The sequence below is a fragment of the Mobula birostris genome, chromosome 1 (assembly GCF_030028105.1).
Source record: "Mobula birostris isolate sMobBir1 chromosome 1, sMobBir1.hap1, whole genome shotgun sequence".
Classification (NCBI taxonomy): domain Eukaryota; kingdom Metazoa; phylum Chordata; class Chondrichthyes; order Myliobatiformes; family Myliobatidae; genus Mobula; species Mobula birostris.
Window position 1 is genome coordinate 124035052 of NC_092370.1, and position 14600 is coordinate 124049651.

The window sequence follows — 14600 nt, forward strand, 5'->3', positions numbered from 1 at the left end:
GCTGGATATATGTAACAACTGATATATTGAACTTTGCGCAGGTGAACTAAATGAAGTGCTGCTGCTGGTGTACTCGCTGCATTGTCATTGTTAGTTTTGTGTTAAAAACTATGGGCTGCTGTCAGAGTCATTCAGTTTATAGGAATGGTGTCTACTGCCACTTTGGCACATTTGAACAATGGTATCAATGAGCTATTGATATGAGTGCCAGTTGGCTCATTTGCATTGTGCTGCTTGAATGCCATTGATGTAGAACGTCACTTCATGATATCCACTGATTTGTGAATAGTTTGAGATGTGTTGGCTTTCTTCCACCATGCCTGCAGTTGTTCAAATGAGTTGAAGCTGATTGTACATTGAAGGCATGTTCGGTTTTACCATATTTCTGATGGGGGCAGGGGTCATAGTTTAGCAAAGTACCGTGTATCGTGAATGCAAGATTATGTGCATTTGCATGTTGACTTCAATACATGACTTGCCTTGTGTCAGGAGCCCATTTCTTTTCAATATGGGCTTGCGGTTTATCAGTATCCATTTTGAAGCAATTTAGTGAAGGAGTTGTGACGAAGGGGTTAGGACCTGAAATGTGAACTGTATCTCATTCCACAGATGCTGCCTGACCTATTGAATGTTTCCAGTATTTTCTGTTTTTATTGTTGAAGGTATTAATTCCCTTTTTTGTATAAAAGAGAACCTATGCTTTGCTGTCTTGCCAACACACACTGCTTTGTGGTAACATCCCAGTTTTTTTTCTCTGATTCATGAAGTGTTGATAATGTACAATAGTTTGGAAATAGTTTACCAGATTGCCTTTAGTTGCTGAGTTAAAATTTATGTCCTTTTTTTAAAAAAAAAATCATTTTTAAAAAAGTAAACTTATTTGTTTAGCCATTGGAGTTTGCATGTTGCACTATAAAGCAATCAATATTTAAGGCCACGTGTTCAGTATGATTGAAAGAATTTCTTAAGTAAGCTGCAAGTAGAGTTCTGATATGTTGTTTAAACCAGATCTGTCCATTAAATCCAAAAGAATTGTATCAAGAAGTGTCCACTGTGTAATGCACCTGGTTTTTCAGCAATTGATTCTTTTAGGAACAACTCTTCCACACCTTTAGTGAGTCTTTAGGTTAGCTGGGAGAATGTTAACTTGATATAATTCAATGTCTTCTGTACATTGTTGTCAGATTTGTTCATTTCTCTTTTGATATGCTTCTGCTTCATCAGCTGCTTCTGGATTCAGACATTTTTCTGCAATTAAGTGGAATGCTGGAACCTCAGTGATCTTATAAATATTTCTGAAAAGCTATAAAATTGTCTTTGTACATTTGGGGTTCAACAGTTTTTACCAGGTAAAGTTTGAAATTGACCCTAAGCAAGCTGAGATTGGGAAGCTTTTACTCAAGTACCTAATACTAATATAAGCAATTTAAATTTGGTTGATTAATGTGCTTCAAAGTCAAAAGTTGAGCAAAATACATGTATATACAGGTGCAATGACAAAACAAAAAGCAGTATCTCAGGCATATAGCATCATAGAAGCAGCATTCACAAAACAAATTAGACCATAAGATATAGGAGCACAATTAGGCCATTTGGTCCACTAAGTCTGCTCTGCCATTTCATCATGGCTGATCCAGTTTTCCTCTCAACCCCAATCTTCTGCCTTCTCCCTTTTTCCTTTCATGTCCTAACCAATCAGGAATCTATCAGCCTCTACCTTAAATATACATAAAGATTTGGCATCCATGGCTGCCTGTTCCACAGATTCGCCACTCTCTGGCTAAAGCACTTTCTCCTCAGCGCCATTCTAAAAGGATGTCCCTCTATCCTGAAGCTGTGTCTTCTGGTCTTAGACTGTCCCACCATAGAAAAGTCCTTTCCATATCCACTCTATCAAGGCTTTTCATCATTCAATAGGTTTCAATGAGGGTCAGCCCTCATTCTTCTGAATTCTAGTGAATATAGGCCCAGAGCCATCAAATGCTCTTCATATGACAAGCTATTCAATCCTGGAATCATTTTCATGAACCTCCTTTGAACCCTCTCCAATTTCAGCACATCCTTTCTTAGCTAAGGGGCCCAAACCTGCACACAGTACTCCAAGTGAGGCCACACCAGTGCTTTATATAAAGTCTCAACATGACATCCTTGCTTTGATATTCTAATCCTCTTGAAATGAATGATAACATTGCATTTGCCTTCCTCACCATAGACTCAATCTGGAAATTAACCTTTAGGGAATTTTGCACAAGGGCTCCCAAGTCCCTTTGTATCTGTATTTTTGTATTTTCTCTTCATTCAGAATATAGTCAACCCTTTCATTTCTTCTACCAAAGTGCAAGACCATACACTGCCTGACACTCTATTCCATCTGCCACTTCTTTGCCCATTCTTCAAATCCAGGGGCCCCCAACCTTTCGTGCACCGTGGACCGGTTTAATATTGACAATATTCTTGCAGACCTCGTGTGAGTTCAAGTTCAGCAGTGGGCGTGACAGAATGAGGAAAGGTGCAGCTGACTCATATCGGTTCATATCGCCAAATCGTATTGTTTCCTCGCGGCCCGGTGGTTGGGGACCACTGTTCTAATCTGTCCAAGTCCTTCTGCAACCTCTGTACTTCCTCAAACTACATGCCCTTCCACTTATCTTCATATCGTCTGCAAACTTTCCAACAAAGCCCACAGTTTCATCATGCAAAGCATTGACATATAACATGTGGTGTTCCATAGGGGTCTGTGATGGACTAATTCTTTTTATGTTATAGTCCATCACAGACCCCTATGGAACACCACAAGTCACCGGTGGCCAGCCAGAAAAGACTCCCTTTATTCCCACTCTGTCTCCTGCCAATCAGCCTCTGTGTTATCCATGCTAGAATCTTTCCTGTAATAGCATGGGCTTGTGAAACAGCCTCGTGTGGCACCTTGTCAAAGGCCTTCTGAAAATCTAAGTACACAACAGCAACTGATTCTCCTTTGTCTATCCTTGTTATTTCTTCAAAGAATTCCAACAGGTTTGACAAGCAAGTTATTTCCTTGAGAAAATCATGCTGACTGTGGCCTATTTTGTCACACGCCTTCAAATACTCTTAGGCCTCATCCTTAATTATTGACTCAAACATCTTCCCAACCACTGAGATCAGACTAATTGGCCTATAGTTTCCTTTCTTCTGCCTCTCTCCCTTCTTGAAGAATGGAGTGACATTTGCAATTTCCCATTCTTCTAGAACCATTCCAGAATCTAGTGATTCTTGAACGATCATTACTAATGCCTCCAAGATCTCTTCAGCCACCTCTTTCAGAACCTGGGGTGTACACCATCTGCTCCAGGTGACTTATCTACTTTCAGACCTTTCAGTTTCCCAAGAACCTTCTCTCTTGTTAGGGTAACTCCACGCATTTCATGCCCCCGACACCTAGAACTTCCCTCATACTGCTAATGTCTTCCACAGTGAAGACTGATGCAAAATACTTATTCAGTTTGTTTGCCATTTCATTGTCCCCTGTTACTACCTCTTCAGCATCATTTGCCTGCTGTCTGATATCCACTCTTGCCTCTCCTTTACACTTTGTATCTGAAGAAACTTTTGGTGTCCTCTTTAATATTATTGGCTAGCTTATTTTCATATTCCATCTTCACCCTAATTTTTTTTAGTTGCCTTCTGTTGGTTTTTAAGTTTTCCAGTCCTCTTAACTTACCACTAATATTTGCTCTATTATATGCTCTTCCATTGGCTTTTATGTTGGCTTTGACTTCTCTTGTTAGCCATGATTGTGTCATCTTTCCTTTAGAATACCTCTTCCTCTTTGGGATGTATACTATGTATCTGTGCCTTCTGAATTGCTTCCAGAAATTCCAACCATTGCTGCTCTGCTCTCATCCCTGCCAGCGATCTTTTCCAATCAATTTTGGCCCACTCCTCTCTCGTGCCTTTGTACTTCCCTGTATTCCACTGTAATACTGGTACACCTAACTTTTGCTTCTCCTTCTCAGATTTCAGGGTGAATTCGATCATATTATGATCACTTGCCTCTAAGGGTTCTTTTACCTTCAGCTCTCTAATCAATTTTGGTTCATTGCACAACACCCATCTAGAATAGCTGATCCTCTAGTGGACTCAACCACAAGCTGTTCTAAAAAGCCATCTCATAGGCACTCTAGAAATTCCCCGTCCTGTATTTCGGCACCAACCTGGTTTTCCCAATCTACCTGCATATTGAAGTCCCCTGTGACTATTGTAACATTGCCCTTTTGGCATGCGCTTTCTATCTCCCGTTGTAATTTGTAAGCCACATCCTACTGTTTGGGGGCCTGTATACAACTCCCGTCAGTTGCTTAGCACTCCGATAGTTCCTTAGCACTATCCACAATGATCCAACACCTGCTGACCCTATATCACCTCTTTCTAATGATCTGTTTCAGTTTTTACCAGCAGAGCAACACCACCCCCTCTGCCTTCCTGCCAGTCCTCTCCATACACTGTGTATTTTTGGATATTAAGCTCCCAGCTATAATCTTTCAGCCATGATTTACCCACAATATCATACCTGCCAATCTGCAACTGTGTTGTAAGATCATCAACCTTATTCCGTAAACTATGCGCATTCAAATACAACACCTTCAGACCTGTAATCATCCTTCTCAATGTTGTCCGCTTTTTACGTTGCAGCTCATCCTGTTGACTGCAATCTTGCTCTATCAGCAGCATCTCCTCACTGCACGTTGCCTCTGTTTGTAAGCCAGCTACCTATTCTTCAGTGCTGTTAGCTGCCTTTCCTATGATACTACTTGAATTGAAATATAGGCAGCTCAGGATACGAGTCGCACCATGTTCAACCTTCTGATTCCTAACTTTGTGTGTGGGCTTTCCAGCATCTGCCTCCCAGCCTCCCAACTAATTGTTCTGGTACTCTGGTTTCCTTCCCCCTGCAACTCTAGTTTAAACCCCACCATGTAGCATTAAACCTTCCCACTAGGGTATTAGTCCCCCTCCAGTTCAGGTGCAAACCGTCCCTTCTGCGCAGGTCCCTGCTTCCCTAAAAGGGGGTCCAATGATCCAAAAATCTTCTGCTCTCCGACACCAACTCCTTAGCCATGTATTAAACTGTATAATCTTTCTAGTTCTCGCTTCTCTAGCATCGACTTGGATAGCAATCCTGTGATCAAAATGCTGGTGGTCCTGCTGTTTAACTTAGCACCTAACTCCCTGAATTCCCTGTGCAGAACCTTGTCACATGTCCTACCCATGTTGTTGGTACTTACATGGACCACGACTTCTGGCTGTTCACCCTCCCACTTAAGAATGCTGAGGATTTGATCCGAGATATCCCAGACCCAGACACCTGGGAGGGAACATACCATCCAGGAATTTTGTTCTCGTCCATAGAGCCTCCCGTCTGTTCCCCTAACTAATGAATCCCCTATCACCACAGCTTGCCTCTTCTTCCCCCTTCCCTTCTGAGTCACAGAGGCAGATTCAGTGCCAGAGACCTGACAACTATGACTTCCCTCTGTTAGGTCATCCACTCCTCCCCCCCCCCCCCCCCCCTTCCCCGACAGTATCCAAAGTGTTATACCTTTTGTTGAGGGGCATGGCCACAGGGATCCTCTGTACTGGTTCCTTAACCACTTTCCCCTCCCTAATTGTCACCCAGTTTACTGCGTCCTGCACCATCACCCCCTCAGCCTCCCAAATAATCCTTAATGTGGTTTGTTGGAAGGTGCAGGTGGATGCACCTCTTGCAGTTGTAGTCGTCAGGGACACTGGAGGTCTCCCTGCTTTCCCACATTCTTCAAGAGGTACATTTCACTATACTACCTGGTATCTCTACTGTCCTAGCTGAGCAGATATAAAGAAGAGAAGGAAATAAACTTGAGCTGTTCTTTCCTTGGCTTTCTGTGCCTGAAACCTCTCTTCACAGAAACCTCGAAGAGCTAAAGCCTCAAGATCACCACTCTGACTGTGTCCACTCAGATGATGACTGCTGCGCTTGCCCCTACCTTCTTTTAGCTTGCTCTTCCTAATCAATCCGAAACACCGATTGACCGCTGGTCAAAGCTCTTTTTTGCTGCCCGACCCGCTGCTGCCTTTTATCCTCAGGCAGTGGACCTGATTGAAGTCTTGTCCTTTCCAAACTTTCGATGTCCGGATTATCTGCTGGTCAAAGCTCTCTTAACAAATTATAAAAATTCTATAAAAGTTTTATAAGAAATGAGACAATTACCAAAAGACAAATTCCATATTTATATCTGCACACACAATTCTGGAGGAACTTGCAGGTCAGCATGGTAGTATAATGCGTAGCACATTGCTTTATAGTACCAGCTACCCGGGTTCAATTCCTGCTGCTATGTGTAAGGCCTTTCTTTGTTTTTCTCCCTGTGACTGTGTGGGTTTCCTCCGGGTACAACAATTTCTTCCCACAGTCAAAAGGCGTACCAGTTGGTAGGTTAAGTGGTCATGGTAAATTGTCCTGTGATTATGCTAGGGTTAAATTGGGAGTTGCTGAGTGGTGTGGCTCAAAGGGCCGGAAGGACCTATTCTATCTCAATAAATAAATAGATATATGGAGGAAAATGAACATTCGCTATTTCTGGCCAAGACTCTTAATTATAATCAGGTTTATTGTCACTGACATTTTCTGGCAGTAGTGCAGTGCAGGCATAACAAATGACTATAAGTTATAATAAAACTAACGAGTACGAAAGAGTCCTGCATTCTTTGCCCTTTTGAACCTTGCCTCTGTGGTACAATTTAACTCTTTGCTCTGTCTGCATTTGTACCCATTCATTGTCTTGTCCTTCCTTACTTTCATGTTAACGCCCATTATCTTCTTGTAAACCTGCTAGCTCATCCTCAGTTCTATCATACTGGTTCTTATCCCCTGCATATTAGATTAAACTACTCCCAACAGCTCTAGTAAACCTGCCCACAAGAATATTCGTCCTCCTTGGATTCAAGTGCTACCCATCCCTTTTATACAGGTCACAGCTGCCCCTGAAGAGGTCCCAATTATCTAGAAATCAGAATCCCTGCATCCTGTTCCAATTCTTCAGCCGTGCATTTATCTGCCACCTCATTCTATTCCTATACTCACTGTCGCGTGGCTGGAGGGGAAAGATAAACAGAAGGTGATAGGAGAGGAGGGGGAGGGATGAAATAAAGAGCTGGGAAATTGATTAGTGAAAGAGATACAGGGCTGGAGAAGGGAGAGTCTGATAGGAGAGGACAGAAGGCCATGGAAGAAAGAAAAGGGAGGGAGGAGCATCAGAGGAAGGGGATAAGGTGAGAGAGGGAAAAGGAGATGAGGAATTTTTGGGGGGGGGGGATGTGGGGATGCATTGTCGGAAGTTTGAGAATTTGATGTTCATGCCATCAGGTTGGAGGCTACCTAGACGGGATATAAGGTGTTGTTCCTCCAATCTGAGTGTGACTTCATTGCGACAGTAGAGGCGGCAATGAATTGACATTTGGGAGTGGGAAGTAGATCTAAAATAGGTGGTCGAAGCCCTGTTGAGCCATTCTGACTCAGACCACTCCCACAATGACTGTTCCCATGATGACTGCTCCACTAGATGGTGGTACTCCTTTATGGAGACTGGATTTTTAAAGCTCTTCACTGGACCTGCGCGGGAATGCTTCAACTGCGCCTGCGCAACACTCCAACTAACCATTGGAGCTGTGCTTGGCCGCACAGTCATAAATGTTGTGATTGTGATCGAAGTCACCAGAGAAGCACTGAAGCTGGTGATATAGAAGTTTTTATTCAGCACAATAAGCAGGCATTCTCATGAAGACACTGTTGGTAGAGGCTCCCTGACCCAACATAACATCACATTTTTGTATGCTAAAGATCAAAGGTGACAACAGGACAATTCTCTAGAAACATTCATACTGCTTTTGAGTTACATATAAACACCTAGATCTTCACACCAACATTCAAGGCACCCTAAATTGAATGTTAATATCTGCTCTCTGAGCTGCATTCATGCATCTCAGATCAATGGGATGTTTCTTAGTTTCCAATCGACCCCAGTATGCAGCTCCAAGAATACCATTGTTCAGATCTACATTTTAAATTCAATCTACAATCCACTTTCAGAACTGAAGACTGATTGCTGTTGAAGATATTATTTGCTACGTTTTCATCACTCCAGAGTATGCCCTAACTGTGTAAACCAAATCGAGCTAGGGACCAAGCACATAGCCTTGTGCGCCTGTGCTGATGGAGGTTATGAGATGTTGCCAATCTGAACCGACTGGAGGCTATAAATGAAGTAATCGAGGATTCAATTGCACAAGGAAGTATTTGAGGCCAAGGTCTTGAAGTGTATTGATTAGTTTTGAGGGGATGATAGTATTGAATGCGGAGCTACAGTCGAGTAATAGCATCCAGATGTGCATCTTTGCTGTCCAGATGTTCCACGGTTGAGTGAAGAGCTAATGAAATGGCACTGTTGTGGACCTGTTGTGCCAGTAAGCAATTTGAAGCAGATCCAACTTGCTTCTCAGGCAGGAGTTGATGTATTTCATCACCAGCCTCTCAAAACACTTCACTGTGGATATAAGTGTAGTTGCATGATAGCCATTGAGAGAGGTTACAGTATCTTCTTTGGCACTGAGAATATACCTCAGACTGCCAAAGTGAGAGGTTCCATATCTCAGTGAACACTCTAGCCAGTTGATCAGTACAGGAATTTTGTACATGGTTGGGTACCCTGTCTGGACCGGATGGCTTTCTGTGGGTTCACCCTTTGGAAGGATGCTCGCATGTCGGCCTCAGAGACTGGATCAGCAGGGCCTTTGGAACTTCATGTTGGTTTCTTCATGTTTTGATGGTCAAAGCAAACATAGAAGCCATTGGGCTCATGGAAGCAAAGCTCAGTTGTCACTTATGTCGCTTAATTTTACGTTATAAGAAGTGATAGCATTCAAGCCCTGCCACAACTGTTGAGCATCCTTCATTGATCCAAGTTTAGTCTGGAATTGACATTTTGTCTGTGAGGTAGCATCCAGAAATAGGACCTGGACCTCTTGTAACTTTCTTGGTCACCAGGCTTGAATAGCTCTGATCTGACATTATGGTTGCTACAAGAAAGTGGCATGGCATGGTGGAGATCTTTGGATATTGCTGCCTTAAGGCAGTGCCTCCTAAAGATACTATTGATGTTAGGGAGGGATGTGCCCTTGAGTCCACTGGTTTCTGCAGCTTCTCAGATTACTTTGCATTCGATTTACCATACCGAACCAGGATGTAATCAGTTTGGATACTTTCTACAAGTTAGTGTTCTTTGATATTCATCAAATTGTTCTGATACAAACCAGGTACAGTAAGTACTTAATTGCAATACTAGCATTCCATGATTATTATGCAAAATATCATTAAAATTGATGAACTAGAAAAGCAGAAAGACCCGTGGATCTTCCACAACCATTCAATTAGTACAGGATGGAATTGTGTTTTATTATTTTCGATATAGTTTGAGAGATTGCAACCAAAGAAATGCTTACACTGTTGAGGATAATCAGAATTAAATGTTTATTTTTCAAGGCTCGTGTTTCATTCGTACTGATCAACTGGATGGTGAAACGGACTGGAAGCTTAGGATAGCTGTTTGTTGTACACAAAGATTGCCAGCATTGGGTGTAAGTATAATACTAATTTTATTTCCAGCTGTTAAAATGCTTTGTGACACAATGACACCAGTTTTATAAATAGTTTTATAAAATAGTTAGCTTCAGTTTTCTTCCTATATGCCAAATTATAGATTGACAATTGATTTTCTTAAGATGTTAACAGTACTGTGCAACTATATATTGGATTTTCTTAAACTGGTAAGGTTTCGAGCATGGCTATTGAATACATGTTGTTTAATTTTGTTGTGTCCAAAGAGTATTGCAGATTCGAAGTTTTCAGACTGAGTCAGGCGGATGTTGGCTGAGCAGAGCTAGTATTTTGCAGATATTGCTGCTGTGATTTTAGGGAAAAATGTTAGCCCAAATATTGAGGAGTTGTGACAGTGGAACAGTTAGCATTCACTGTGATTACCCCATGAAAGTTCCATGTTTGAATCTGGAAATCTTGGAAGTTGCTTTGAGTTATTTGTTAATAGCCAGTGGGATATGTTCCTCATAGAGACTATTTTGGGAGAAGAATTGTATCACAGATTTCTGTGTCTGCTCTGAAGCAATGCAAAGAGTATGTTCCCCTAGAATGGAGTGAACTGGTTGAGAGCAACTGGTAAGAATTTAATGGAATACCTAGATAGTTTAAAAACACATTTTTATACTTTGGCAAGATTTTTGACTTTGGCTTTCAAGAGTTTTGGATTTTTCCAACTTTCTTTAGATTTGAATGATGGTAACATTTATCCTGCGTGCCTTTTGTTCTTGATCCTTGCAAATATCATTTTATTTTTATTTTCTAAGAGTTAAGTCTTTGAAGTTTTCCTTAATTTGTGCTAGATATCCTTGAGTTACCACAAATCATGTACCTTTGAACGCATAGGGCCTTCACAGAGACAATCTTGCAATGTTGTATAGGCATAGTTGCCTGGGAAAATTCATATTTTACTTTCTTTTCAAGATCAGCAGCCAGCTAACCATGTTTAGCACTGATTTAAAAAAAAACTCCACCCTGAAGTATCTGCACACTTGAGCATCAGTGGTTCACTAAGCAGCCATTAGTTTGTATGTGGGCATCAACAATGTTACGAAATAATAAAATACATTGTTTTAAATTTGTTGACTGCCAAGATAGTAAATATAAAAGAATGGGCCTTTTAAAATTCAGAACTAATGTATGGACAGGTAGAAGAAGCATGTTCCTTGCCTGTATTGTTAATGAAAGATTACCATATGAAGGAAAGGGGGACTAATACTTGGAGATAAAGGAAATTAATCAGTATAATCTAAGAGGGTGTGACAAATCTTCTAAACCACCTCAAATCCAGGGCAGTTTATCGAAGCAGTTATCATTCTAAACTTGTACAGGGTCACTGTGGGCATGAGGAAAGGTTGAAGAAGGAAGCTTTAAAAAAAAAGCTTTCAAAGAAAGTGTTATAGTGAAGTGTAGAGGGAGAATACTACAGCTTGGGACCTTGGCAGCTGAAGGCTAATCTGCCATTGGAAGAACAATTAAATTCGGAGTGATCAATTCAAGGACCAGGAGGCAGTTGGTGATCAAAAGATAACTAACTTGAAGTAACCAGACCAGTTAATGTGTCATTAGTATTCTCGATCTTTAGCTGAAATACAAAAATGAAAATGGTATTCACAATGTAGAGCTTTCTTGCAAAACACATATGGCTAACTGATTAAAATCATGCATTAGAAGTATTTTATAGTCCAGCTGTTTGAAATTCCAGTTAATATGTGCTTGACAATCTGTACTGATAAGGAGCAATTTATCCTTCATTATGTTATCCAAAGCTGTATAATGGTGCAAACAAATCTGAAAGGGTAAATTCCTGCTGTACTTGCGAACCAAGAAGTCAAGTAATTGCTTATATTTTAAGAATGTAATTGCATTTCTACCATGCAAACAAATGTGTATATATGTGCAAATACTTGCTTCCATTAACTTCTTGATTATTTGTGTTGTTAAAATAGAAATTAATATCATAAATAACCAGCAGGATACATAATTTATTCCATGCTTGAGGCATCTGAATTATGTGATGCTGCGTTGCTGCTTATAAACGGCTTTTAAGTTATGCAAGCCATTGTAGCTCCAATGTGCCCACCTACTTACTTAGAAATTGTTTCCCACATTTTGAAATTTTTGGCAATGCAAAACTGTAACATACATTACCCATGAAGATTGAGCTGGGAAATAAAAAAAATCATTACTGCAGTGTTCAATCAGATAATTAATTGAATCTACTTGTAGTTCTATGTGAAGCTGTCTGAACTCACTCTTTTAAGAATTTGTCATTTTGCCATTACATAAATAGCAATTTTTCTAAAATTGCATTTTCTAAAATAAAAACAGCTTCCTGTCTGTAGGGTGGCTTTATTTTCAGAATTCTAGTGAACTGTTAAGAACTCTGTCCTCCTCAAGAAAGCATGGGTTTGCTTATGCTATTTCTCAAAGGCAGGTGAAGCTTGAATGCTGGGGACACAGATTTTGCAGATGCTGGAGATCTTGAGGAACACACAAAATGCTGGAAATGAATCTCCCATAGATACTACCTGGCCTGTTCCTCCTTTTTTTGCATGTGAAGCTTGAATGGGGATACAGACAGTGTTTTAACCCAAAATATTGACAATATCTTTCCTGCTGTAGATGCTACTCCACCTGCTGAGTTCCTCACACAGATTGTTTGAAGCCTGAATGGGACTTTGCATAAAAAAAACTGAATTGTGCTGTGAAGTGGTGATGGTTTTATTCAAAAAGTCATTTACAGACTAGAAAAGTTGGAACTACTCCTCTAGCTACTTATTCATAACTTACAGTAAAGTATTCATTGTTAACTCTACAGTCACCAACCCTACCTGTGATTTGAGAGACATTTAATGTGTAGGCACAACTAATAGGTTTAAGCATTCTTAGTAGTTAATGCTGTTTAACTAGATGCTTTAAGATAGGGAGATGAGGGTTCAAAGTACATTCAAAGCATGAGAAGTATTCTGTGTGCTTGAGCCAATTACTGATTGGTAATCTTATTAATTATGTAAATTTTGTGGAATAATGAAGACTTGAAGGTGTTTTACAATCAGGCACTTGCTCTTGAAACCATTTACTTTGTTATAAAATAGAACCACATCATAAAAACTTTTTAATAGAATGATACAGAGTTTAAAGTTCAAAGTAAAATTTATTATCCAAGTACACATACAGTACCATATATACCTTAATACTCATTTTTCTGCAGGCACTTGTAGGAAAATAAGTACAATGTAATTTATATAAAAAAAATTATACATAAAGACTGACAAGCAGCTAGTGTGCAGAAGATGATTAATTGTGGAAGTAAAAAAAATAGTACTGAGTTTTGAAGAGTTTTTGAAAGTAAATCTGTAGGTTACTGAATCAGTTTAGAGTAATGGTGAGTGAAGTTATCCACACTGGTTCAGAACCTGATGGTTGCAGGGTAATAACTGTTCCTGAACCTGTCGATTTGGGACCCAAAGCTTATGTACCTCCTGTCGGATGGAAGCAATGAGATGAGAACATGGCCTGGGTAGTGGGGTCTCTGACGATGAATGCTGCTTTCTTATGCCAGTGCTCCATGTAAATGTGTTTGATGGCAGCGCAAGAGTAGCCCTTGACACTCCAGGGTGCTATTTAGATTATTCTTACAATCTGAACCTTTGCTGTAGCTGTGCAGATTTGGGCTATTTAAGTGCTCACGTAGGTAGATTACAGATGTTAAAATTAGCCATCTTTCTTTGAGACAGATTGTTTTTCTTGCCTCTTTCCACATCCTACAAATTAGCTCAGATCTTTGTACCCTAATTGTTAAGAGAATTGGGTTTTCACCTGTCTTGACCTTATTTAATTTTGCATAACTCAGTTAAGTCTTTCCAGGTCCCCTTGTTTCTAAAGACTCCTATTTTGTTGGTCTCTGCTTATTATTATTATACAATCGTGGCAGCGTCCTTGTAAATTTCCTCAGTACCCTTTCATTGTCAGCATATGCTTCCTGTATTGTGGTAGACAAAAATGTATGCAGGATTTGAGCTCTAGCAGAATCTGTGTGTTCTTTGATAACCTCCAGCAGCCTAGAATTTTCTTCCTCAATATTAATCACACTGCCAGTTGTGATGTCATTTGCTGTTGTGGCCACTGCATTTAACTTTATCATAAATTTACATCACCGTGAAGCAAGCTATGTAATACTGAGCCTGCATATTTTCTGACTGGGGAGCTACACTCTATGTCCAGTTTATTAGGTACAGTACGTACCTAATAAAGATGCTCTTCTGCATACCACTGTTGGAACGTGTGATTATTTGAGTTACTGTCACCTTCGTGTCAGCTTGAACTAGTCTGGCTATTTTCCTGTGATCTCTCTCATTAAGAAGGTGATTTTGCTCACAGAACTGCCACACACTGGATGTTTTTGTTTATTGCATCATTCTCTGTAAATTCTAGATACCAGATCCCAGGAGATCAACAGTTTCTGAGATACTCAAACTGCCCCCTTCTGGCCCCAGAATAATTCCGTGGTCAAAGTCATGTGGATCACATTTCTATCCCTTTCTGATGTTTAGTCTGAACAACAACTAAATCTTTTGAAACACAAGAACATAAGAAGTAGGAGTAGGCCATCTGGCCCATCAAGCCTACTTCGGCATTCAGTAAGATCATCGCTGATCTGACCATGGACTCATCTCCACCTACCTGCCTTTTCCCCATAACCCTTAATTCCCTTACTATGCAAAAATTCTTGTCTTAAATATATTTACTGATGTAGCCTCCACTGCTCCATTGGGCAGAAAATTCCGCAAGTTCACCACTCTTTGGGAAAAGTAGTTCCTCTTGACTGTGTCTGCATGTTTTTATGCATTGAGTTACTGCCGCATGATTGGTTCATTAGATATTTGCATTAATAACAGGTGTACCAGTGTACCTAGTAAATTGTCTAGAGTAT

The 14600-nt window shown here is 40.4% G+C and overlaps 1 protein-coding gene across 2 annotated transcripts in view; it reads left to right on the forward strand.

The window, feature by feature from the left end:
• atp9b (ATPase phospholipid transporting 9B) overlaps positions 1-14600 on the forward strand; it is a 374205-nt gene that overhangs the window by 154807 nt on the left and 204798 nt on the right. For both annotated transcript variants that reach the window (XM_072261618.1, XM_072261628.1), the window contains exon 8: positions 9554-9648. In XM_072261618.1, the coding sequence (XP_072117719.1) occupies positions 9554-9648 (95 nt within the window). The remainder of the gene's footprint in view (positions 1-9553; positions 9649-14600) is intronic.